Source organism: Phocoena sinus, chromosome 15, assembly GCF_008692025.1.
Source record: "Phocoena sinus isolate mPhoSin1 chromosome 15, mPhoSin1.pri, whole genome shotgun sequence".
Classification (NCBI taxonomy): Eukaryota; Metazoa; Chordata; class Mammalia; order Artiodactyla; family Phocoenidae; genus Phocoena; species Phocoena sinus.
This window is the reverse complement of record NC_045777.1, coordinates 71910848-71936941: the sequence shown is the minus strand read 5'-3', so window position 1 is coordinate 71936941 and position 26094 is coordinate 71910848. Positions and strand designations below refer to the sequence as shown.

The 26094-nt window shown below is 53.2% G+C and overlaps 2 protein-coding genes across 8 annotated transcripts; one reads left to right on the top strand and one right to left on the bottom strand.

The window, feature by feature from the left end:
• Nucleotides 1-2756: 2756 nt before the first annotated feature.
• SEZ6L2 (seizure related 6 homolog like 2) lies at nt 2757-21311 on the bottom strand. Of its 6 annotated transcripts, XM_032605571.1 has the most exons (19): nt 21241-21311; nt 20699-20813; nt 19666-19797; nt 18691-18990; nt 18207-18346; nt 17722-17923; nt 13191-13376; nt 12305-12473; nt 11502-11665; nt 9576-9776; nt 8983-9121; nt 7976-8172; nt 7662-7856; nt 5121-5312; nt 4845-5036; nt 4324-4362; nt 4024-4141; nt 3801-3897; nt 2757-3329 (listed from the first exon to the last, which is right to left on the bottom strand). In XM_032605571.1, the coding sequence occupies exons 2-19, from the start codon at nt 20775-20777 to the stop codon at nt 3300-3302; spliced, it is 2772 nt and encodes a 923-aa protein (XP_032461462.1). In that variant the 5' UTR covers nt 20778-20813; nt 21241-21311; the 3' UTR covers nt 2757-3299. The 6 variants fall into 6 exon arrangements, with proteins under 6 accessions (XP_032461462.1, XP_032461465.1, XP_032461468.1 ...); XM_032605575.1 differs by lacking the exon at nt 21241-21311 and having other exon boundaries at nt 2903-3329; nt 18691-18780; nt 20699-20777; XM_032605574.1 differs by lacking the exons at nt 19666-19797; nt 21241-21311 and having other exon boundaries at nt 20699-20996.
• A 1391-nt stretch (nt 21312-22702) lies between these two features.
• Nucleotides 22703-26075, top strand: ASPHD1 (aspartate beta-hydroxylase domain containing 1). 2 transcript variants are annotated; one of them, XM_032606722.1, is made up of 3 exons: nt 22801-23746; nt 25144-25257; nt 25797-26075. In XM_032606722.1, the coding sequence occupies exons 1-3, from the start codon at nt 22867-22869 to the stop codon at nt 25904-25906; spliced, it is 1104 nt and encodes a 367-aa protein (XP_032462613.1). In that variant the 5' UTR covers nt 22801-22866; the 3' UTR covers nt 25907-26075. The 2 variants fall into 2 exon arrangements, with proteins under 2 accessions (XP_032462612.1, XP_032462613.1); XM_032606721.1 differs by lacking the exon at nt 25144-25257 and having other exon boundaries at nt 22703-23746.
• The last annotated feature ends 19 nt before the right edge of the window (nt 26076-26094 follow it).

The window sequence follows — 26094 nt, the reverse complement described above, 5'->3', positions numbered from 1 at the left end:
TCTCAGGCTGGGCAGTGCTCTCTGTGGGGTGATGTGGGAGGAGTGCCCCTCCCCACTTTTGCCAGATATGTGGGCATGTTATTTATTTATTTCCTATTCCTTTTTTTAAAAATCATCTTTATTGGAGTATAATTGTTTTACAATATTCCTATTCCTTTTTTTTTTTTTTAACATCTATTGGAGTATAATTGCTTTACAGTGGGGTGTTAAGTTTCTTGGGCATATTATTGGAATGGCTTTTTTTTCTTTTTGAGTGATTTTTCTTTTTTAATTTTTTTTTTTTCACAGCACCACATGGCATGTGGGATCTTACTTCCCAGACCAGGGATCAAACCGGCACCCTCTGCAGTGGAAATGTGGAGTCTTAACCACTGGACCACCAGGGAATTCCCCTGGAATGGCTTTTTTTTTTTTTTTAAATAAATTTATTTATTTATTTATTTATCTACTTATGGCTGTGTTGGGGCTACTCTTCGTTGTGGTATGCAGGCTTCGCATTGCAGTGGCTTCTCTTGTTGTGGAGCACGGGCTCTAGGCGCACGGGCTCAGTAGTTGTGGCACGCGGGCTCTAGAGCACAGGCTCAGTAGTTGTAGTGCACGGGCTTATTGCTCCACAGCATATGGGATCTTCCTGGACCAGGGCTCGAACCCGTGTCCCCTGCATTGGCAGGTGGATTCTTAACCACTGTGCCACCAGGGAAGCCCCTGGAATGGCTTTAATTCAGGCAGATATCAACCTATTCTCCATCAACCTGTTGGCAGAGATGAGTTCATGGGTCCAGATCCAGCCTCCCAGCCAAACTCCAGCACCTTAAGGTGCCTGTGGCATCTGAGAGGGTCCACCTTTGCTTCTGAGGAGCCCCTCTGGCCACCAGTGTCAGTGTTGAGGTCTCCCCTCCACGTTTTGGAGCCGCATGGCTATGGAACATATCATGCCTGTTACTAACCAGAAGGCAGTGCAGTAGGCTTTGTGACGTTTGCATTTAAATCCCAGTCTGGCCACTTACTGGAGCCTCGTAAGGAAGTCAGTTCACATCTCCCAGCCTCTGTTTCCTTATCTGAAAAATGGGAATAATTGTCCCTGTCTCACAAGGGCCTTGTGAGAGTTAAAAACATAATGCATACAAAGTGCTCATCACAATGCCTGGCACAGAATAAATGCCAAAAAAACTTAGGCTATTATCAAGGTCGGTTTGCCTCGTGTTCTAAAATCCAGTCCTCTTTTGAGTGTCCTAAAAATGTTTCATTATATTTAATTATAAAATTTTAATTAAGGAAAATTCAGTTGATTTGGAGAAAGACTTTAAGACAAACAGGCTGAGGCTTCCCTGGTGGCATAGTGGTTAAGAATTCGCCTGCCAATGCAGGGGACACGGGTTCGAGCCCTGGTCTGGGAAGATCCCACATGCCGCGGAGCAACTAAGCCCGTGCGCTACAACTACTGAGCCTGCACTCTAGAGCCCTTGAGCCACAACTACTGAGTCCGCGTGCCACAATTACTGAAGCCCGCGCTCCTAGAGCCCATGCTCTGCAACAAGAGAAGCCACTGCAATGAGAGGCCCAAGCACCTCAACGAAGAGTAGCCCCCGCTCGCCACAACTAGAGAGAGCCTGCGCGCAGCAACGAGGACCCAATGCAGAAAAAAAAAAAAAAAGACAAACAGGCTGTAAATTCTCTATAACGTTCAAAAGTAAAGTAGAAAAGGACACCCATGGGAAACCAAACAAGCTCATTGTTTATGAAAAGCTGCAAATCTAATACTTGGTAGACACATAACAGCAGATATGCTTAAAATGCCAAAAAGGGGGCTTCCCTGGTGGCGCAGTGGTTGAGAGTCCGCCTGCCGATGCAGGGGACACGGGTTCGTGCCCTGGTCCGGGAAGATCCCACATGCCGCGGAGCGGCTGGGCCCGTGAGCCATGGCCGCTGAGCCTGAGCGTCTGGAGCCTGTGCTCCGCAACGGGAGAGGCCACAACAGTGAGAGGCCCGCGTACCGCAAAAAAAAAAAAAAAAAAAAGCCAAAAAGGACTTCCCTGGTGGCGCAGTGGTTAAGGATCTGCCTGCCAATACAGAGGACACGGGTTCGAGCCCTGGTCCGGGAAGATTCCATGTGCTGCAGAGCAACTAAGCCCGTGTGCCACAACTACTGAGCCTGCGCTCTAGAGCCCGCGAGCCACAACTACGGAAGCCCGCGCGCCTAGAGCCCGTGCTCCACAACAAGAGAAGCCACCGCAATGAGAAGCCTGCGCACCAAACAAAGAGTAGCCGCTGCTCGTCACAACTAGAGAAAAGCACACGCGTAGCAACGAAGACCCAACGCAGCCAAAAATAAATAAATGCCAAAAAGATTGGGGGGAAAAATGGTACACTTGGATGGGTACAAGATTTCTCAAAAGGGGGTTGACTTTTAGGTCAACAGGTCATGAAACAAATTGAGCGCTGTTTGTCACCTGCCAAACAGTGAAGGAGGAGAGGCAGCTACTGTCATTTATCACCCAGCTAGAAGAGCCTGGAAACGCCAAGCCCTGTGGAGAGACTGCTGAGGCCAGGAGTGGGCCCAGCTGGTCCTCCAGAGGCTGAGCCCAAAGTCAGGCTTTTTGACCCCAGGCCAGCCCCTTCAACACTGCCCTGTGTGCAATCTTAAATTTCCATCTTTTTCCCCAAGTGTTCCCCTCTCCCCAGCCCTCTTTCCAGAGAGGCCACCATCACCATCTCCAGTGCTCTGTGACCCACCTTCCCACACCCCACCAGCCCAGTTACAAATGGAGATTTTCTGTTTATTGCTCAAAAACAAAAATTCAGAAGCAAAGGTGGGGAGACTGTGGGTAGGGGACATGGCAGGAAGGGGGTAGGGGCCTTGTCCCAGCTCTCCCCTTCATCCCTCTTCTTCTGACCCTCCAAGGGTCAGAGGTTAGGCCCGGGGACAGAGCATCTGGGAAGGGCAGAGCCTTCATGACCAAGGGAACAGCAGAGCTCTTGGGTAGTCCTTGTGGGATGCCCTGGGCTGGAGGGTCCCCAGGAGTTGCATCAGGGGCTGAGTTCCCCTCCTAGGGTCCAAAAGGGGGTAGGGTGAGTGGGGGGCAGGCCACTTGTTTGGCAACTGAGAAGAGGAGGCTTTGGGCACAGGATGCTGGTTTATGTACTGTAGGGTCCCCAGGGCCATCAAAACCCTCTTGTGGGACCAGGAGATTATTTACACGGCAGGGAGGAAGGGAGCCAGAGGCCAGGTCCTGTACTCCTTCCTGCCCAGAATGAGGAGAGGAGGGGCGTCCTGGGTCCTGCAGCCTTGGTCTTGGTGTTCAGATGGAAACTTCATACTCTCGTGTATCCTGGAAACGGAGAGATGGCATCAGTCGCTAGAATGGGATGGAGGTGGAGGAGGCATCCCCAAGGAAGGGGAAAGACTCTGTGTTTTTAAAATAACATAGATCACTGGGAGTTTGGGGACCATGGGGTGGGAATGGGGCTGAATCTGGCCAATGGGTGTATTTGGTTCATCCTACAGTATCTTAAAGTCACATAAAAATCTAAATTTCTGGATTGTCTTGAACAGTTGGAAGGTCTGGCAGTTGGGCCTAGGTTCCCTCCATGGACTGGATGGGGTACAAGCTTTCCAGTTGGTCACAGTCCTTACCACTCCCGATTGGCCCACCTGACTTGGCTTTGTTCATTGATGTGGCCTTTGTAGGCAGCTGAGTTTGCAATTCCCAAGACAGATATTACAAAGACCTTGAGAGAAGGTTATGGAGTCCCAGGGGAGCTGAGGGATGTGGCACTCCAGGGGTAGGGGAAGGGCTCACCCCAGCTTCATACAGTGGATTGCTGAAGTCTGACTCCACCGTGATGGGGCTGTAGGAATGGGAGCCTGAGAAGCCGAAGAGGGATTTTCCCTGTAGCCTGGGAAAGGAAGGAGATAGAGGGGCTTATCGAGAAGTGAGACCCCAACCCCCCCTCACCCGGGCTTCTGTGCCAGGCAGGCAGGACGTCTGCCCTGGCCAGCAGCTCCCTGAGTTATGTACTTACTTGGTGTAGTATATGTAAACGCCACTGCCGAGGACGATGACCAAGCCTAGGGGCAGCAGAATGGCCAAGGCGAGGTTCCCACCCTCTAGCTGCCGTGACGGGTCGGTGGTCTGGCTCACTGGAAGGAGGAGGAGAGGCCAGTGATCTGGGGCTGGGCCCAGCCCTGGGCTCTCCCAGCCTCCTGCCCTGGGCCCTGAACCCTGGGCCTCACCCCACCGGGGGCCTGGCCTCCTGCCCCCGGCCTCTGCCTTGCCCTCCCAACTTGGCCAGGCCTGGGTCTCCACCTGTGCCCTCACTGACCTTCCAGTTTTCGGTTGTCCAGGAGCTCCTCATAGGCCACTGCAGGGAGAGGAGGAGGAGGGGACGGGGTCTGAGCCAGGGAGGGAAGGAGGCTGGGTAGAGGGCCGGGAGCCCAGTGGGGCTGGGCTGGACAGCCTGGATTCCCTGCCCTCTGCTCAACCTAAACTCGATCCTTCCCTTGGGGACAGGGGAGGAACAGTCAGAGCAGGGCCTCGGTCCTCCTCCTCCAGACCCCTGGGCAGTCTAAACCAACCAGGTCTGCAGGATTTGTCAAAAATACGGAAACTGAGACCTATTCGGAGGGCAAGGGACTGCCAAACCAAAGCCCCCTCTACTACTTCCCTTAGGATAATTCCATGACCTTGAACTTCTCCAGGGCTTTTGGCTATACCTCTGATGATGAGAGCCCATAGAAAGTGGATGGGGAGCTCGGCAGGGTCTCGAATTTGCTACCTGACTTTCCCAGCCCTGTCACATCCTGGACACTGCTGTGCCCCCTCCTGCCCTGCCTGCCCAGGCACCTTTGCAGAGTGGGGGCTGGCTGGTCCACTGTGAGGGGTGCCCGGGCACACAGGTGATGGTGACTTCGCCAATGAGCTCAAAGCCCTCATAGCAGAAGAAGCGCAGAGACTCGCCCGCCTGGTAGTGATGCTTGTACAATGTCTGATAGCCGTTCTCTGGCACCCCGGGGTTCAGGCACGGCTCGTACTTCACTGCAGGGAAGAGGTCAGTCATGGGCCAGCTGCACCGTTGAGCAGGCCACCCAGCCACCCATCCTAGGGTGTCCCCAGACTCACAGGCGCACTTGGGGACCCGGTCGCTCCACTTGGGCGTGCCCGTGTCCCGGCTGTAGCAGGTGAGCACGGCCGCCCCCTCCAGGCTGTACCCCGGCAGACAGCGGTACTGGACGTGGGAGCCAACAGGAAAGCCGGCATCTGAGGTGGTGCGGTGCCCATTGGTGATCTCACCAGGATCGGCACAAGTCATGACTGTTGGCAGGAGGGCAAAGTCAGGGGGAGCCCGGCCCTTAAAAGATCTGCCAGAAGCTTAGAGCTGGGAGACGCCTGAGTCGTGGGCCATCTCCTCTGGGCAACACTCTGCACACACCTCCCACTCCTTCCTCAGAATGAACAGAGCAGGAGTTGGAAAACTTAAAATTCAACGCATTTTACATAGCAGGTTTCTTCCAGAAAACAGAATGTTTGGGGCAACCTGGGCCCCCATCCTAGGGTGAAATTTGAAATATTGAACCACTCAACCAGAGCAAACCAGCTAAATCCCAACCGTGTCAGCCCTGCATGGCAAGTCAGCAGCAGCAGAGCAGCTGCCCTCTTCAGAGGGGCCCAGACCTCCTGCTCCCCTCATTCCCGTCATCCCCAGCCCCTTCTGCTCACTTGTATTGCCTGCCTGGCCTCTGCGAGCATTTGTTTACAACCTTGCTGTGGAAGAATCCCAATCAAAGCCATTTCTTATATATAGACCTGAGCAAGGCACCTCGCGAAAATGTTTTACAAACATGATATCATATACCCTGATGATCTCAGAGAGGTCAGCATCACTATCACCTCCCTTGGGGCTCAGGGCTCAGGGCAGTCAAATGACTGGTCTATGGTCACTCAGCCAGGGAGTGGCAAAGCTGGAACTGTTCAGGGTCACAGCCAGGGAGCACTGGGCTGAGATTCAGAGACTTAGGGCTCAGCTCAGCTGAAGGCTCCATGTGCTGCCTTGGGCAGGGTCCCTACTGAGTCTTGGGCAGTTGGGCTACGCCCTATCCCCTCTGGGCCCCGCTTCCATCCCTTCTTGTCCCTGCCCCGTGCGGTCTGGGTTCCAGATTGGACATCCTGTGACTCCTTCCAGGGATGGGGAGCTGTGTCAACTAGAAAGTTTTCCTTGTGTCCAGTCCAAATCTGGCTTCCTGAAACTTATCCTCATTGGTCCCACCGTTGCTCCTAGGGGCCAGGTGAAAGACCTACAATCCTATATCCTGGTGACAGGCTTCCAGAAATTTGGAGGAAGTGACAAGATGCCACCCTTTTCTGCTCTTCTAAAAGATAAATTCTCCCAGCTCCTTTGAATGTCACCTCCTCTGTGAAATCTCCTGCCGTATCCCTGGGACAATTAACCCACCCCTCTTCCTACAGCCCTTCTTCATACTTATAGCAACTACTACTTACTCACTGTTTACCTGCACCAGGCACTAACGGGAAAAGCTTTTCATTTGCTTTTCACAATCCTCTATTCCTACTTCACTGAGGAAGAAGCCAAAGCCTCAGAGATGTTAAGTACCTTGCCTGAAGTCACCCAGCGGTTACCACTCTAATATCCTGAGTTAAGTTATCTGTCCCTGTCCCAGACTGTGAGCTCTGTCAGGGTAGGGAGAGTCCCCAACACCTCCACATAACTCCAGCCCCAACACATCATGGGACTTTAATAACGGAATTAAAATAAACCGACGGGCTTCCCTGGTGGTGCAGTGGTTAAGAATCCGCCTGCCAATGCAGGGGACACGGGTTCGAGCCCTGGTCCGGGAAGATCCCACATGCCGCAGAGCAACTAAGCCCGTGCGCCACAACTACTGAGCCTGTGCTCTAGAGCCCACGAGCCACAACTACGGAAGCCCACACGCCTAGAGCCCATGCTCCGCATCAAGAGAAGCCACCGCAATGAGAAGACTGCGCACCGCAGGATAACGAAGAGTATCCCTCGCTCGCCGCAACTAGAGAAAGCCCTCGTGCAGCAACAAAGACCCAACTCAGCAAAAAATAAATAAATAAATGAATAAATAAATAAATTTATTAAAAAAATAAAAGTAAATAAAATAAAATAAACCGAGCTCTCTGACAAGCCTAGGCCACTGCAAAGTGACTCCCCATAATGTCAAGGGTTGGGGACTGAGAGACTGGAGCAAGGCCTAGAACAAAAGAGATGACGGGGCAGGCGGGGGGGGGGGTGGTCAGGGGGGCAGGGGGGCGGGACTCAGACTGGGCAGAGGCAGGGCCAGGAGACGATGGGGGAGGAACCCAGAAGAACCAGGTTCAGGACCCAGAACAGTGCAAGAGAGAGGGATGCAGTCCTGGGAAGATGAGAGTGGGGACCAGAGGGTGCAGTTTCGGGACACCGAGGAACAGAGGAGTGGAACCCACTGGACATATGGTTGGGGCCTGAGGAAGATCTAGGCAGGACCTCGAGCGAAGGGATGGGTCCAGACAGAACAGGGGCGGGAACAAGAACATACGGAGGCGGGGCGCATAGGGGGTGGGCGGAGCCCAAGCAGAGCCGTGAAACCCAGGTGGGCAGGGGCGGAGCCACGAGAGGATTAGGGCGGGGCCCGGGCTCACTCTTTCGGCAGGCGGGCGGCGCTGCGCTCCAGGACAGGTCCCACTGGCAGGTGAGAATGTCCGACCCAAGCAGCTCATAGCCAGGCTCGCACTGATAAGTAAGCACAGTGCCCCGGATCAGGTCCCCGTGGGAAGCCGTCCTCCAGCCCCATTCCGGGGGCGGCAGCTCGGGGCACGTGTCGTTCCTCGGGACCTCTGCAGGGGAGAGACGGCGAGTTTGGAGGCTGTCCTGCGACCCAGGGTGCCCTTCCAGCTTCGGGGGCCTCTCTGACCTGCGGGACCCCTTCCCATCTCGGGACCCTAGGCCTCGGTACCTTTGAAGTGCAACACGAAACCCTGGCCCAGGCCCGGGTTTGGAGGTCCGGGCGGTGCCTGGAACTGCAGCGTGAGGTCGGGCCCAGAGGAGAGGAGGCGGCGGCGCGGTTGAGGCCCTCGCAGCTGGGCCAGGACTCGGGCACTGGGACCGTCCCCATCGAACAGTGTCAGCATATCCCCTTCGCGCACATTCAAGCTGGAGGGAGTGGGACCAGACACAGGGGCTGGGTTACGATCGGCCCCTCCCATCTGGTCCTGCCCAATCACTAACTCAGCTCATTAGCAACCTTGCCTACTCTCCAGTCCCGCCCTACATTCTCCCATCCCAGGCCTCAGTTTGGATCAGTTATGGGCTTCTCCTCCACCCTAGTCGCTCCAGGTTCCATTTGGTCTGTGGCTGCTCCCGGCTCCTGCTTCCCAATCCCCAACCCTGATCATTGTTGACGCCTCCCACTTCCCAGTCCCTCCTCCATCACCAGATGATGCACAGCCAGGCTCAACTCCAGCTCTGACCAATCACAGACCATGCTCATTACCACCCAGCCCAACTCTAGGCCCCAACCGAGTACATGCTTTTTGAGCCACGCCCACTTCTGGTTCTGTCCAGGCACATGACCGCCTCACACCAAAGTAGCTCACTGGATTTCCCGCACACCCATGCCCCACCTTGTGTGATGCCGCTGATGCAACAGCTTGGGCCTGGGTCCCTGGAAATCACTCCAGGGGGGCCTCAGAAACAGCCAGAGTGAGACTTCAGGCCAGAGCCCCTTTTTCACAATAGTCCCCGAGGAAGGCTGCATTACCCCATTTACTTGTCCAAGGTTGCCTGACCAGTAAGTGATTTGTACCTGGGTCTACCCGACGTCCCACATCCCTATCCTGAATCCTTAGCCACTTCTTTCATCCGAACATGTATTCACCAGGCTCAAGATGCAGGCCAGGGTACTGTCATACCACACGTGGCTGAGCCCACACCCATTGCACCCTCTGCAGTACCCAAACATACATCTCAACTTGAAGCAAGATGCGCTTCTCTTCCTGGACATGCAGACCCCACACGCAATCTTGGCCGGGGCTATAGCTTTGGGGCCAATCCGGAGAGAGGACCACACCAGCTGGCTCTGACAGCTCCCCTCCACACATGGCTAGGATAGAAAGGGTGTCAGATTCAGGACCCAGGTGGGCATGCAGTCTCTATTTCGCTACGATCCTCACCACTCCCAACTGTGTGCACCAGACTGCCTCCCCGGTTTCCTATTATCTATTACCCACCTGATTCTTGCCACATCTAGTCCTGTTGTGTCCAATCCCCCCGCCCCACTCTTAACTAACCCCGCCCAGTCTCCAGCCTATGCGTTACCACCCAATCCATGACTTAGCCCAATCTAGCTCTTGAAGATATTTGGGTTATGACCCCTGAACTCTGTAACAAGCCCATCAACTACTCAGCTAAGAAAACTAAGCCTCTGAAAGGGACAGAGATTGATCCTGAGTTTACTAGGTTCTCCTTCCTGAACGGCCTTCCTAGGATCCCCAGCTCAGGGGGTAGTCTGTGAACTGAAGGATGTTCTGGGGAGGCAGGGAAGGCGGCACGCTCACCCTTGCAGGCTGGCTCTGTGTCATTCCAGTGGGGTTCTGTGGGATCCACACATTCGATGGCATTGGGGGGGCCAGGGGGCTCCAGGGCATATCCTGGGAGGCACGAGAAGGTGGCCAGTGCCCCTGGGCGGTATTCAGGGTCCGTGGTGGTGACATTGCCATGTGCCAGGAAGGGGGCAAAGCAGCGATCTTCCTCAAAGGCTAGAGAGGAGTCAGTCACAGGAATTAAGCATTAGGACAGGCCTCCAGGAATCTCAGACTGGGGAACCAGGCTGAATTCCAGTGTGGTTTGGCCCCCCAGTGGGCTATTTAAAATGGAAAGCCTTTGGGCTTAGCTTTCACTTTCCAGTTTCCCCCAAACCCTAACATTCCTCATTCACATATTTACGTTAGCTCCCCGGCCTCTGGACAGAAACCCCAAGGTCAGTCAAGTCCCAGCCACTATTCTACAGATGAGGACACTAGGTCCACAGACAAAAAGCCATGTGCTCCATGTCACACAGTAGGGCAGTGGCAGAACCAGACCTCAAGCCCAGATTCCTTGATTCCCAGCCAGAGACACTTGACTCTGGAAGCTGCAATGGAGTGGGGGGAAACGGTGCCTTTGGAGACCTAGCTCATGTAGGTGTGTTCGCTCCTCAAAAATAACCGTTGGTTTCTGATCAACCCTGATTATCCATACTGTGGCTAGAATCCAAAAGTGAGGCAAACACAAAAGCTACTGAGTTTTAACTTTGGTCTAAGTCAGCAAAAAAATCAACATTTGTAGAGTGTTTTAGTTTTTGCCCATCTGATCATATCTTAGACTCAGGTAAGGCTCAGGTGCCTATGATACAGAAAGAGTCTGAAGCCCATGGAGCAGCAGTGGCCCACAACCATGGAGACAGGCCTCAAACCTAGAAATTCTCTTTGCACTCTCAGAATCTAAAATGCAATTTATTTTTCAGATCCACTGTTCTGTTTCACCATTACTTAACCTGATAAGGTGTCATGTCCAAATCCTATGCATCCATCAGGGCCAAGTGCCAATTCCCTTTCTCCCTTGATTCATACCAGAAACTAGCCCCTCCCATCTCTGAGCATTTTACTTGCTTTGTCTCTTTCCTGCTACTGTTTACACAAATCCTCTGCTCCAGCCACAGTGAAACTCTCTGTTTCCCAAACATAACAGGCTTTTCTCTACCTCTTTACTGTTGCTCACACTGTTCCTTTCACCTGAGATGCTCATTCCCAATCTTCCTCTTTTAAAATTCTCTCTATCCTGTAAGTCCCAGTTCAAATGCCCCCTCCCATGATCACTGACTTCCTTCCTTCCTACCTATCCAGCATCCAGTCCCCTTTGTCTGTTAACAGCACTCCTATTTTCATTTTGGGTCACATGTCCTCCCCACTTCCAGTCCATGAGATTCAGTTGGAGCCAACCAGGGATGGCCATGTGATGTGGATCTGCCAATCATAACACTACCTGCCCCTAGCTACAGTGATTGGCTCAGGCATAGATAGATGACCTAAGCCAGGGCAATGAAAGCCTTTCCTGGCATTTTTGTTAAAGCTCTTAGGAAAGTGGTATGCTTTCTCTCTGATGGGGTTACTAAAGTTGGTGGTATGTAAATCTGTAACTGCTAGGTACACAACAGACTGAGAGTCTGCCTGAGAATGAAGCCAACCGAGAGGAAAGAATGGAGAGATTTAAGTAACTGGTCTCTTGGCTGTGTACCTGGATCCAGCCACACTTGAAGCTTAAGTAGAAAAGACCACCTCAGGGAATTAGAATGTGTCCTTGTCGATTTGGGATGGGGAGACAAGTCAGTTTTCAGGAATCCAAATGTGGAGATAAGCAGAGATGGATTATGTGCTTGTGACCATGCCTGGGCGTAGGAAGAGGGGAAGGTGCAGCAGGTGGGGCCTCAGGGGAAGGGCAGTTACCTTCAAATCGGAGGCTTAGCAGCAGGGGATTGGCAGGTGTCTCTGAAAGCAGCTCCACATAGAGGGACTGGGCATCACTGATGAGACCCCGCTCTGGGACATCATCCATGTCCGAGTCATAGATCACCGGGGATAGGGGACTGCCCCCTGAGCGCACCATCAGCCTGGGATGGACAGAGGTGGCCAGGAGCTCAGCTTCCCCTCAGAAGCTGCCTCACCTCTTGCCTGCTCTCCTAACTTAATTTCGTAGCTATTATTTTCAAACATTAACTATATGCCATGTACTCTTCTAAGCTTTTACACATTTTATCTCACTTAATTCTCACAAGAACCCTTGAGTTAGATACTACATTATCCCTCATTTTATAGATGAGAAAATTGAGGCACAGAAAGAGTAAGTAACCTGTCCAGCTACACATAGCAACTAATGTCAGAGCTGGGATACTAGTTTGCTAGATAAAGAGTGAGAATAATGATGATGACGTTGGCAAACACATTTATAGTGCTGCTTGTGTGCTAGGCACCATTCCAAGCACTTTACATATCTTAATGCATTTGTCCTCACAGAAACCTTAAGAGGGAGGTACTATTATCTCCATTCTACAGATGAGAAAACTGAAGCACAGAGAGGTTAAGTGATTTGTCTCAGTTTGCACAGCTATACTGCCTAAGAAAGGGGAAGGACTCACCCGCATTTGACATAGATCCCAACTGGGATTCCCCCTGCGTCTGTCTGACTGTCTATTGCAAGCCTCCCTATTTCCTTGAAGTGAGGACCTCTGACGCAAGGCCCAGACCCTCACCGGTCGTTGTCCTCATCCAGGGAGACTCTCTCAAAGTGTAGGTGCAGCCGGCGTCCCTCAGCTGCTTCGATGACCCAGCGGCAGGTGAGGTTGGGCCCTGCCGCTCCCCCAGGCTCGGGGGACACGATGCGGCCAAGTGTAGCGTTGTGGATGGTGCCACCACAGGATGCTGTGGACGGTGCGGGGGCAGGTTAAGGTGACTCATCCTTTTCCCGTCTGCAGAGCTATTGCACCCACACCTTTGCCTGGGACCTGGCCTTAGAATGACCTCTGCCCTACAGGCTCACCCCAGGACTTTTTTCAGGCCACTACCAGGTGAGGAACCAGCCTTGGAATAGAAAAACCCTAGGATGGACACCACCCCCCCGCAGGATGGAGATTCCATCAAAATGAAGACTCCCCAGATGTGGACACCCTGGGGTGGGGAGTTATGGGGAAGTCCCCCAAACTGAAGCTCTCAGATGGAAAATACTCAGGATAGGATCCCAGGATGAAGACTCCCCAAATGGGAACCCTCCAGGAATTCCCTGTGGTCCAGTGGTCAGGACTCTGCGCTTCCACTGCAGGGAGCACAGGTTTGGTCCCTGGTCGGGGACCTAAATTCCCACAAGCCATGTGGCACGGCCAAAAAAAAAAAAAAAAAAGGAACCCCCACCCCCCACCCCGAGGTGGCACTTCCCCAGATGGAGAGCCCCACCCAAGGATGGAGACTCCAAGGATTGAGACCCTCAGGGTGAAGAGCTCCAAATGGAGACCTCAGGATAGGGACTCTTCAGGGTAAAAACCCCTTCAAGATGGGTGTTCCCAAAGATAGAGACCCCCAAGGTAGGACCCACCAGTGGGGCTCCCAGGACAGAAAACCACACCTATTGTGGTAGAGACTCACCCATGCAGCTGGGGGGTTCACTGCTCCAGGCTGGCCGGGTACCATTGAGGCAGATGAGGGTCTCCTCACCCTGCAGCTGGTAGCCCGAATCACAGTGGAAGGTGGCAGTGCCTCCAGGGTGAAGGTCTGTCACACTCACATCCCCATGGGCTGGCCGGGGAGGGAAGCCGCAGCTCAAGAGGTAGGCTGGATCAGGCAGGGCAGGAGAAAGAGGATTCACTCTCCCAGGCCATCCTCTCTCACTGGTTCCCCAGCATTTCCTCCCCTCTTTCCAGGTCCCCCTCACTCTCCAGGGCACAAACTGGCTCCATACTGGAGTCCTTACATGGACACACTGTCTCATGAAGAGGTAATGTCAACATCCCTTATCTCCCCTAATCTTTGTAATCTACCCACTTTGGCCCCCATTTTACAGATGAGAAAACTGAGCCTCAAAGAAGTTTTGGACCCTAGCACCCATTTACTGTGTGAACTCAGGCAAATCAATTGACCACTCTGAACCCCATTCAGCTCTAATAATAGCAAATAGTATTTGCAGAGCTTGTTCAGCTTCCAAAATGAGTTCACGCAGTGCTTTTGAGGTAGTCAGAAAAAGGCTGTGACCCACTTTCCAGGGATGGAAGTTGAGGCTCCAAGTTATTAAGTGACTCAGACCATTTTCTCCCCTCCACACACACAGACTTTCTTCCACTGGGGTGTCAACGTGGTATTATACCCTCAGCTTTCATCCAGAGGAGTCACAAGAAACTCCTTTAGAAACAGACTATACTGTCATTAAAGACCTTAACACCCAGTGTCCCCTAAATGAATCCCCCAGTGAAAGTGAAGTGCTAGGGAAAGCTTTGCTTTCCTTAAGGAACTGGTTTGTCTTTTTTCCTGCAATGAGAACTGTGTAATCTCTCTTTTCATACTGGCTGCTAGGAAGCCCAGAACCAGGTTGAGCCTTGTCCCTAGTAACAATGGCTTGTCTATCCACATTCTACTTTTTTCAAATTTAATAAGCATTATCTGGTGCCAATTTTTCTCTTTTTTTTTCTTCTTTTTTTTTGGCTGCGCCACACGGTTTGTGGGATTTTAATTCCCCAACCAGGGATCGAACCCCGGTCCTTGGCAGTGAGAGCGTGGAGTCCTAACCACTGGACTGCCAGGGAACTCCCTCTTACTTATTCTATTTAATCTTATTGTTTGCATTCTTTTTTGAAAGCCTCCTGAAATTCTTGTGGAAACATATGAGATAAAACAAACAAATAGAAAGTGACTTGGTAATCAGTGATAGACTCTGAACTTGATCCTGACAGAGCTCTGTGTGTCTGTTTAAGACCAGGCAGAGTTCTTTAAGAAGGGCTTCCTGGAGGAAGTACATCGAAGCTGGGTCTTGTACGAGGGGCAGGCTCTGGTTAGCAGAGGGTCCAGCTTGCCTGGGCCTTTGCTTTTTCTGACTCTCCAGTCCTGAGTGATTCTGTAAGAGACCTGGTCTCTCCCTGTTTCAAAATTCAACAAGCATTCCGTTGGCTGGGTCCTAGGGTCAGAGGTGAAAAAGACTGAGGCCTTGCCTTCAGGAGTTCATGGTCTACTAAGATAGACATAAAAACAGCCTTTTAGAACACAGGGATTTAGGAATTCCCTGGCTGTCCAGTGGTTAGGACTTGGCGATTTCACTGCCGGGCAGGGGTTCAATCCTTGGTCAGGGAACTAAGATCCTGCAACCCGAGCAGTGGACAAAACAAACAAATAAACAAAAAACAAACCAAAAAGCCTCACAGTGATTTGAATAAACTTTAGCCTCTGTGATGGCTCTCCAAGACCAACAGAATCAAGTCTGAATGCTTTAGATTGACATTCAAGCTCCTTCCACAACCAGTTCCAGCCCGGCCCATCCAGCTTCAGTTCTCAGCACCCACGGCCCATATATCTCACACGATACAGTTCTGTGACTCCTTACAGTCCCACTTCCATATTTTTCCACACAATTTCCCCTACCTGAAAGGCTCTCTTCTCACTGTTTCTCATCTTTCAAGGAGTAACTTAAGTACCACCTCCGCCAGGAAGTCTTCCTGACCCCTCCCCTTTCCCATAGAGTTAGTTTTTTTTTTCTTTTTGCCTAAACACAATCCACATGCATAATTTTATCATCACATTAACACCTGCCTATTGCCATTGTGAGACTGAATCAAATGTTTTTTATTTTGTCTCCTAAAAACCTAGCCTAGCTGATCAGTTGATGCCGCCAAGAGGCAATGTGGAACAGTGCAAAGAGCACTGGATTTGGAGATGGGCAGACCTAAGTTCCAGTTCTAGTTTCACAACTTATTAGCTGTATGGCCTTGAGCAGGTGACTTCACCTTTCATCTGTAAATGGCAATAACAATTCCTATCATTGAGGACTGGCCTTAAAGAAAAGAAACCTGGAATCAAGCACCTGGAACATAGAAAGTACTCAGAAAATGTTAATCGCCCGCCCCTCAGCTTCAATTAATAAATGACCAGGGGTCAGGGACTTGGAGATCTGACTTCTGACTCTGCAATGAATTTGCTGGTGGCTGAGCCATCCATATGAGCTTTGAGGCTTTTTCTTCCTCTTAGAGATGGAGCTGACAATGGCCACCCCCAGGGCTGCTGTGAGAAGCAACCAAAACAAGAGTTGATGAAAGAGTTTTGTAAAACTCTTGCTGGACTTGGGGTGAGGGGTGATGGAGCCTTTGACCTTCCAGAGAAGCTAATGAGGCCACTGTGGACTGGAGGGCCCAGCCAGTGCAAATTGGGAGGGGCTTAAACAGGGCCTCCGTCCCAAAGGTGCCTGCAGAAGCCGCAGAGCAGGGAAGACCGAGGCAGGTAATGAAGGCCCACTTATGCAATAGCCCTGCTTCCTCAAATGTTCCAGTTCATCTCAAGAGTCCTATTTTCAATGCCCTAGGGAAGTGGCTGCTTAAAGGAGCCAGCAGGAAGCCATCCTATAATATCTGAAGCCCAGCCCTCAGCCCTGGGCCTCCAAGGCATGCCCTTGCTCCCCAACAACCGGGCCCTGACCACCAACTACATGTCCCCCGGCTCACTGGTCTCTCCACGAGTAGGTCTGCGTCTGCTGCTGGGCATCTCCACCGTGCATGCCTTACCTCAGGAGAGGCTGGAGAGTGTGTGAGGAAGGGATACGGGTTGTCTGTGTCCTGGATAAAGTCACAAGGGATCTGGTGTCAGCAGAGCTCACAAGCGGGCAGCAAGGCCATGAGGTGAAGTGAAGGGGACACTGGCCCAACACACAGTTCCCTCTCTGTTTCTGAGCAAAAGAAGGGACTTTGGAGACGGCAGCAGGGTCTGGAATGGGACCTTGGGCTGGGCCCCTTGCCTCATGTACACGTGTATGCTAGAATGTACATTGCATCGTGGGAAGGTTTCCATACACACAGGCAAATATGGATGTACACGTGTGTGTAGGCTGTCTGTGGGTGGGTGCTTGCATATGCAAGCATGCGCAGATACATCCCCTCCTTCCTACCCCCAGAAGTCAGCAGGATCTTTTTAGGTCACAAATCTGAGGCTGTCACTATCTTGCTTAAAACATTTCAAAGTGTCTCCTCCTCCCCTGCAGGATAAAGTAGTCCAAGGACTCCTCACTGAAGCTGGTAAGGCCCTTTGTCATCCAAATACAACCTACCTCCCAGTCTAGCCTCTTGGCCTACTTCTCCAGCACTTTCTGTGCTTTACTGTAATAGCAATGACTGACATTTTCGAGCCCTCACTGTGTACCAGACACTATTTTAAGCACTTGACATGTGTTGATTCATTTGATCTTCCTAATAATACCACAAAGTAAGTATTATGATCCCCATTTTTCAGATAAGACAATGCGGCACAGAAAGGTTAAGTAACTCACCCCAGGTCACACAGCTAAGACAATTCTATCTTCCATGCTGAATTACCTCAGCGCCTCAAGGGGGTCACATTTTTTTCTCCTCTCTGGGACTTGAAATGTGTTTTTCCATCCATCTAGACATCTGCCTTCCTCTTTCTCTCCCTCCCACCCTTCCCCTAGCTAACTCATCTTAGGTGTCAGCTTAGTCATCACCTCCTCCAAGGAGGTGTCCCCATATTCCTTATAGGGGAAATTTAGGTCCCTTTGATAGTTGTTCTCTCTGACAGTGGTTCCTCCATCATAGGGATGGGGGTCCTTATCTCACTGAATTATAATTATCCTGATTATTTGCCCATCTCCCTACCTAGATTCTGAGTTCCCTTTACATCTGGCTTGTTTATTCTTCTCTCCAAGGATAACACAGGGCCTGTATGAAGTGGGCACTCAATAAACATTTGCTGAGTGAATGGATGAGTTGTCACTTGGATGTGTGCACACCCAGGCACAGGTCTGTGAGTGTGCGAGCTAAGCGTGTATAGGTCTCCTCCGAGGATTCTGCCCCCCATGGTCCTAGTCAGGAGGAAAAGGCCCCAACATTACCCTGTGCTTAGAAGGCTCCTGAAGATGTTCCCTGTGCCCGGTGTGGCCCCTGCCCTCCCACCAGCACTCCGAACTCCTCACCCTGGTAGTGGATCCTGAAGCCACCACCCCTTGGGACCCGTGGACTCTGGAAGTGCAGGAGCAGCCTGTTGGTTGGACTCCGAAGGACCTGTCCTTCTCCCAGCATGGAGGAATTAGCCAGGAGTCGGGGGGCCAGTCCTGGGGAACCCCCACCAGCCAGCACCAGGAGTTCCTCCTCCCGAGACAGGTTCAGCGTCTGCACCTAAAGAAGCCAGACCCAGACCCGCCAGGGAAGTCAGCCGGGGTGTGTGACCCCCTAAGCTCCCCCGCCTCTTGCCTTCCTTTTCCCTGTATGTAGCAGACCAAGAACCACGGTAACGTTGGCCAAGTTGTAGAACTTTAGGAGAGTCTGTGAGATCCTCATAAAATAGGTCCATCTGAGTCAGAAAACAAGTTCTCTGGCTCCTAGGCCCAACCCGTGCACACCCCTGGGCCCGGAGGGAAGGGCTGGGAGGTTTCACAATCATATGCTTAAGTCCAGTTACCTGGATCTCAATGCCGTAGCCAGGGTAGACATGGATGCTGTACGTGCAGTCCAGGAGCCCCAAGGTTCGGCTGGCCGCGCTCCCTAAATCTGGAGACTCCACATGCCCTTCACCTTCGGAGATGTTGTTATTACACAGAACTAAAGAGATATAAGTGCTGGGGTTGAGAGAATCTCTGTGTTCTTGCCCTCCCAGCCAAGTAACCCTGGGGGTCCTCATCTGTCTTCTCCCCAGCACCCCTCACCATCTTTATCCAATGCTCACTCTCCCATCTGTGCCCAGAACTCCCTTCCTCAACTGCCGTAAGACATAAAACACATAGAACAGTGCTGGCACATAGTAAGGGTGTATCAACGCTAGCCTTTATTATAATTAAGCAGAAGGCCCTCTCCCATCTAGACCCCTTCTTCTTCCACACGTTCCCGGCAGCCTCTCCCCCATCCACACCTTCCTCTTCTCCCACATCCCCTTTCAATCTCCTCACCTGGGCTGGTCACCGTCGTGGTGACAGTTGTCGTGGTGATGATGGTGGTCGTGGTCTCCTCCTCTCCTCCCTCAGGCCCGAGGGGCGGGCCTGGGGAGGCGGGACCGGGAAGGGGCGGGGCCGTAGTTCCTGGGGGCGGGGTCAGCAGCTCCGGCGCGGTGGGGCCTGCCCCCCTGCCCTCCTTAGGGGTTATGGCTGTTGTCAGAGGCCCTGTGCCCGGCTCAGTGGCCCATGGCAGGGAGGGTGCTGCAAGAGTCTGGCCGGCTGGAGGGGTGGCTAGTGTGGGGTCTGGATCAGATCCTGGGACAGTGCAAGGGAAGTCAGGAAACAGGAGGAGCACATTCATGGGCCTCGGTCGGGGATCAGGGCTAAGAGACACTGAGAGTTCCCCACTGAACCCAAAAGACCTCCCCCACGAGGCGCAGGACCCCCACCTCTCCCTTCCCCACCCAAACTTCCCCCCTCCTCCCAAGGCTTCCACAGCCTGCCCCCCAGCCCCTTCTTTTCTTCTCTCTGTCCAGGCCCTTCCACTCTGACAGTCTCCTTGAGCTTCTCTCTCTGTGTCCCCATTCAGATCTGGCTCTCTCTCCCGGTTACCCCTTTCTCTTTCCTCTCTTTATTTTGCACTCTCTAGAACTCTTGGTCTATGTTTAATATTCTTATCCCTCTCTGATTTTATGACTCTAGGTCTACTACTCTCTGCATTTCTCTCTCTTTCTGTGTCTCTTTTCCACTCCATCTCTGATTCTGGCTCTCTGAGTTTCCATCTGTCTTTCTATCTGTCTGTTTTTCTGTGCTGTTTCTTGATCATTCTACCTCAATTTCTCTGGCTCTCTGACTGTCTATGTCCAGTTTTGACTCTCTCGAACCATCTCTCTCTGTCTCTCTGAATTTCACTGGCCTGGCTCCCCATCTCCCTGAATTAATGTCCCTCCCTCTGCCTCTATGTTGCTCCTGCCACTCTGGGGGCCTCACCCGGCAGGTAGCCCATTTCTGGGCCTCTCCTCAGCAGGGCTCCATGGAGCAGCTCTGCCAAGGCCTCAGAGGCTACGGTGGGGGTCTCATTTCCAGGCTCCGACAGTGCCTCCTCCTCCTTCAGGGGCAGACCTGGGAGATGAAGTTGTGCGAGCTCTTCCACTGCCCCACACTCCTTCCTTCTCCAGAAAGATCTTTTCCAGAGCTCTTATTCTCTCCTCAGTCAGCTGGGCCAGCAGGAGCTCAGAGGGTCCCAGACTGGGCTGAGAGCCAAGATTGGAGGAGGGGCTCCCAGCTGCCCATCACACTCCTACCCCTTCGTCTCTCCCTTTTCCCCCAGGCTGTGTGGGCCTTTGGTGAGCACCTCGGACAGAGCCAGCAGGGCAGAGAAGAGGCAGGGCGCTACCTTCATTTTCCCCTCAGTGATGCTCTCCCCCCAACCCCGGGCCTCTGCGGAGGGTCTGGCAGCACCTCCCAGCCCTTGCTTCTGCAGTGTCCAGCTTTTTCTCTGGGTTTCTGTCTCTGCAGTGTGGTCCTCCCTCTCTTTCTCTGCAGTCTCTGCCCCCTTCCCTGGAGTCTCGCTGGGGTGGTCAGAGTTGGGGATTGAATATCTGGCCTCTGCGCACTGCCTCTGTTCATCTGTCTTTGTCCATACGTCCAAGAACATTTGTGTGTGCTGTGCCTGGCATCTCTCCCGGCACCTCCATCTCCCACCCTGGTACCCGGCCTGCTTCTGCCGCCTCCGCAGACATCCCCCCCCCCCGCCCCGCCACAACGTCCCCAGCCCTTCTTCCTGGATTTAACCCCTGAGACGCTGCTAAAAGCTCCCCTCATTAATTTCCCCAATTCCTCAATATATGGGGCTAGGGGCTCCAGGTGCAAGCTGGAAAGCCCTGGCTTGCCCCTTCTCCGTCAGCTGTGCCCCTCCCCTCCCCCAGGAGCTCAGAAGGAGCAGGATGTTCGGAGAAAGGAAGGTATAGGACCCAGCTGGGGGCCTTCCCGGGGGCCCACCCCCACGCACGCAAGTCCTTACCCTGAATCCAGGGACAGCTCAGCAGAATTAGGAACAGCAGCTGGGGAGGTGGCGGATGCTGGGCCCTGGGAGCCCCCATGGCGACTCACACCAATTTCTCTCCTCTGCGCCTCTCCTAAATAATCTAGCTGTCACCTTTCCTCCGTCTTCTTTTATCTTTCCTATTAATTTTTTTTTTTCCTACTGGCAGTTAGCAAGGGAGACAATGTCTCTGCCTTTGGGACGGAGGGGCAGAACAGGGCTGGGGGTCTCCTGGAGCCCACCCCTCTTTGGCCGGTCTCCTCTGTCCTCTGCTCTCCTGTCTGCGGGAGAGGGGGCGCGGCTCCGGCTGCAGCGGGTGGGGCCAAGAAGGGCGAAGGAGCTGGGTCGCCTGGGTTACCCTCTGGCTCAGGCACCTGGGTCCGCCAGGCTGGCTGGATTCTAAGCCGGGGGAGTGGGTCGAGGCAAAACAGCTTCCGGGGACCTAGGGTGTGGTCGAGGATAGGGAGGGTCCCTACTGTGCTCTAGTGGGGCTTGGCGGGGAGAGGAGGGGGTTGCAGAACCTGGAGAGCCGAGGCTCGGGCACTGGAGCTGCGGGAGGGAGAGCTGAGAAAGGTGTCGAGCCCACGTCAGATCCTGGGGACGGGCGAAGGGAGGGGCTTGGGATTTATTTGGGGGCTGTGGGGGGAGGGAGGAGGAGGAAGTGCAGATGGAAGAAGGAGGGACCACATGAGCCAGGGTCTTAATCCTCACTCCCACGGCCCCTAGGGGAAGTGAAGGCAACTCTAGTCCCAGCAGTAATTATTACCCCTCCCCCAACCATTCCAGCACATTTGGAAACTGAATGTTCTCTTCCCAGGGTGTTGAGGGGCAGCATAGCTGGGTTTGCGCTTGCTCAGCGCCCCCAATATGCCCCCGGCCCTCTTCCAGACCATTTCAGCGAAGCTCATGTGGAATGCGCTACCTCCTCCTCCAGAGAAGAATGATAAGTTCCTATGTTTGTGAGAAGTCTAAGGGGTGACAGGCCAGGATCTGGGGAGGGGAGAACCCTCCTCTTACATACAACATGACCCCAGCCAGCTGCCTGGCGGCTTCAACTTTAATTTTTTTCTCCTGGTCTCATCTCGCAAGACCGCTGGAGAGCCCTTTTCAGCACCACCAGAAAGGACAGCTCTTCTCGGCCCCGCCTGAGATGGCCCGGCCCGCGGCGCTGCAGGCGATTGGCTGAAGCCGCCTTCATTATCAATCGGGCTCCCGCCGGGGGTTGGCTCTTGTGAAGGCGAATGGGGGAGGTGGAGTCACAGGCCGACTGGTCGAAGGATCGGCTGACCCACGGACCGGCCGCAGCGTCCCTGTCCGCAGTCTGCGAGCGCCGGTCTTGTCCATCAGTTCGCGCGCTCGCCCCGCCCCTTACTTGCCACGCCCCTCTCAGGCCCCGCCCTTTCGTTTCGCATTGCGGGGCGCTGGAGGTTGGCGCTGTGCCCCCTGAGCCCCACGTGGCGCCCCGTCGGGGCCGGGGGGAGGCAAATCCGGAGACGACACCCCCAACCCGGCTGAGTTGCGGTGGCCACTGGGCGAGGGCGGGGGTAGCTAAGCTGAGAGGACTGTGGGGAGGGTGACGTCAGGGTGAGTGGGGGACAAGGAAGGAGCGAGTGGGGGAGGGGGGAGAGAGCGAGAGAACCCGTGGGTCGGGTCGAGAGAGAAGCGAGGGCAGGAAGGAGAGAGGGGGAGGAAGGAGAGAGAAATCGCTGCAGAGGACTGCTGGTTGCGGTTCCCAGGGCTGCGGGTCCAGGTGGGGTAGGAACTGCTGTCCGGGGAAGCTAGAAGGAAAGGCAGAGCGGGGAGGGAAAGAGAGAGCGAAAAGAGGGGCGGGGGGGAGCGGTGGTGGAGCGGTGGTGGAGGGAGGAGAGAAGAAAGGAGACGGGGAGACAGAGGGTGGGGGAAAGGAGAGACTGATGGGAGAGGCAGGAAACTGGAGAGAGAGGAAACTGCCCTAAGGAGAAAGAAGAGGAGGAAAGAGGTGAAAGAGGAGGAGGAGAGAGTTGGAAGGAGAAAGAAGTAGAGGAGAGAGGAGAGAGAGGCAGAAGGAGAGGAAGGAAAGGAGAGTTAGAGGTGCATGAAGGAAGCGAGAAAGCAGGAGGTACAAGGTGGAGAGAGGACCTCGGAAGGAGAGAGAACCAAGAGTAGGAATGTGGAAGGGAAACAGCCCAGGGTGTAACCAGGGAGCAGCCATGGAAGGAACCGGTGGAGAACTGGGGGGACAAGGGAACTGGGGTCTGGAAGATGCCCCAGGCCTCTTGGCCAGGGCCTCCCTGCCCATCATGCCTGCATGGCCATTGCCTCTGGCCTCATCTGCCCTTACCCTGCTCCTTGGAGCTCTCACTTCCCTCTTCCTCTGGTACTGCTACCGCCTGGGCTCCCAAGATATGCAGGCCCTAGGGGCTGGGAGTCGGGCTGGGGCTGTCAGTGGTAGGCCTGGAGGGTGCTCTGAGGCTGGCAGACCAAGCCCACGGAGCTCTGGGGAGTCTGTGGAAGGACCTAGGACAGAAGGCCTAGTGAGCCGTCGCCTTCGGGCCTACGCCAGGCGCTACTCTTGGGCAGGGATGGGTAGGGTGAGGCGGGCGGCTCAGGGTAGCCCAGGCCCTGGGGGAGGGCCAGGGGTCCTGGGCATTCAGCGCCCAGGCCTGCTTTTCCTGCCAGACCTGCCCTCAGCCCCCTTCGTGCCACGGGATGCCCAGCGGCATGATGTGGAGCTCCTGGAGAGCAGCTTCCCTGCCATTTTGAGGGACTTTGGGGCTGTGAGCTGGGACTTCTCAGGGACTACCCCTCTGCCTCGGGGCTGGTCCCCACCACTGGCCCCTGGGTGCTACCAGCTCCTGCTATACCAAGCAGGCCGGTGCCAACCCAGCAACTGCCGCCGGTGCCCGGGGGCCTATCGGGCACTGAGGGGGCTGCGAAGCTTTATGAGTGCCAACACCTTCGGCAATGCTGGCTTTTCCATCCTCCTGCCTGGGGCCCGGCTCGAGGGCCGCTGTGGGCCCACCAATGCCCGAGTCAGATGCCACCTGGGTAAGTGGATGCTACTTACAGACAGCTTCCTCGCCTCCACGATTCCCCCTCCAGACTCTCTTCTCTGCCATCATAGCTTTCTACACTGTGACTCTGATCATGCCTTTCTTCTCGGAAATCTTCCTTGACTCCCTGTCTCCCACAGCAGCATTTCCTGAGCTTCAGTGATCTGCAAACCATCTTCATAAGCTTTTCCATAGTCATTTACCACCTGTACTGTTTCTTCATATTGACTCCACCCAATGTTTTGTCTTACTTATTTAAAAGGAATCTTTATAGAAAAATGATAATCAGTATTACTTGACCTAAATAGGGATTATTCATAAAAATAAGTTTAAACTTAAAAAAAGAAAGCTTTAAAAATTCTAGCGAAGTATCCTAGTCTGTGGCTGAAGCCTACACTCTCCTCCTTTAAAAAGGAGCAATGTCGGGAATTGCCTGGTGGTCCAGTGGTTAGGACTCTGTGCTTTCACTGCTGAGGGCCTGGGTTCGATCCCTGGTCCGGGAACTAAGATCCCACAAGACGCAGGACGTGGCCTCAAAGGAAAAATAAACATAAAAAGGGCAATGTTAGGGGGGATGTTAAAGTTATGGTAGCACCAAACTGCGATTTTCTTTTCAATGTTTTAGAGATTGAAAGAAAATGGGGAGAAAAAAAGACTTGTCTTCTGATTGTTGTTTAATGCCATGACTTTGTTTTGCCTATAATCATCTCCTGTGCTACCAGTTGAATGTGTTCTACACTTCAAAGCACACTGGCTTTGAAGAGATCTGGAGCAAGGCCAGATCTTTTCTCCTTATCTCCTACCTGTTCCCTTCTTCCCCTTCTCTCCCACCATGCCCTAAATCATGAACGCCTTCTGGCTGGTCCTGGCAGGTGCCACACACATGCTCTTAACCTAGAATGTCTTTCCCCCTTATCACCTCCTGGAAAACTCCTACGTAGCCTTCACGACTCACACTTTCAAATGCCCACCTCCTCTGGAATGTCTTCCTCTTCCCCATCGTTTAAGTTGGCTCCTCAGTTTTCTGCACCCCAGTGTGTGGTCCTTGGCAGGATGGAGCCATGTTTTATACCTTTTGGGGAGAGAGGGCCTAACACACAGTAGGTTCTTGAGTTAAACTGTCAGAAGCCCAAGAGGAGATGCTGCTTCTTTTAGGAAGCTTTCCCTCTTCTCTGAAACAAAATACATTGTGCTTTGCACTGCATTTTCTGTCTCCTAGCATTTCTTTCATCCAATACTGTATTGTAATTTTACGTGGGTCACCTTCCAGAGAACGGAGAGGGACCACCATAGAACCTAGCATTTAAGACTCTCGGATCTGCTTTTTGACTGAATGGGGTGGGCCCCTTCAATGGAGGCAGGAATGTTGGAGGCCCGGATCTCTTTCTACAGGCCTGAAGATCCCCCCTGGCTGTGAGCTGGTGGTCGGGGGTGAGCCCCAGTGCTGGGCTGAGGGACACTGTCTACTGGTGGACGACTCCTTCCTGCATACAATGGCTCATAATGGTAATGGGGCTCCCATTCTGCTAGGAGGGATGAGTGACTAAAGAGTTAAGGGGAATAGACTAGAGGCTGCACGATCGGGCCCAACTGGCTTCCTGTCCTACACCACCATTTTCTAATTGCATGCCCTTGAACAAGTCACGTGATTTCTCCAATCACCCGTGAAATAGGGCAACCGCCTTCTTTTACCAAGTGACTGCAAGGATTAAATAAGTTAATGTAAGTGCACAGCAAAGTGGTTCATAGCACGAGACCCTAGGCCTGGACCACCTGGGTTCCTGTCCTACCTCTGGCATTAGCAGTGTGACCTTGGGCAAGTTATTTAACCTCTTTGTGCCTCAGTTACTTTGCATAAAATGAGAACACTTATGGTACTACCTCACAGTTTGTTTTCATGATTAAGAGTTAATACACATAAAGGATTAGAACACTGTCTGGCACTTATTTACATATTGTTTGCGTTTATGAGTATTTGGTGAGTGCTCTGGCACGTAAGTACTTAATGTCAGCTGCTCTGCTGTCTCCATCCCCACGTGCCCTAGGCTCTCCTGAAGATGGGCCTCGAGTGGTCTTCATCGTGGACCTTTGGCATCCCAATGTGGCTGGGGCCGAACGCCAGGCCCTCGACTTTGTCTTCGCACCAGACCCTTGAAGGAAGGTGTTCCCTTCAGACATCTGGGCTGGAGAGATGCTGCGCTCGGGGATGGCCTGAGTGGTAGCCAGGACCACCTCTCCATTGCAGGGGGTGGGGTGGGGCTGAGGGTGGGAACTGGCCAGTGAACACCGAAATATAGATTTTAAAATCCTCTCCTAACTCCTGACTACTTTCTTCCCAGCTAC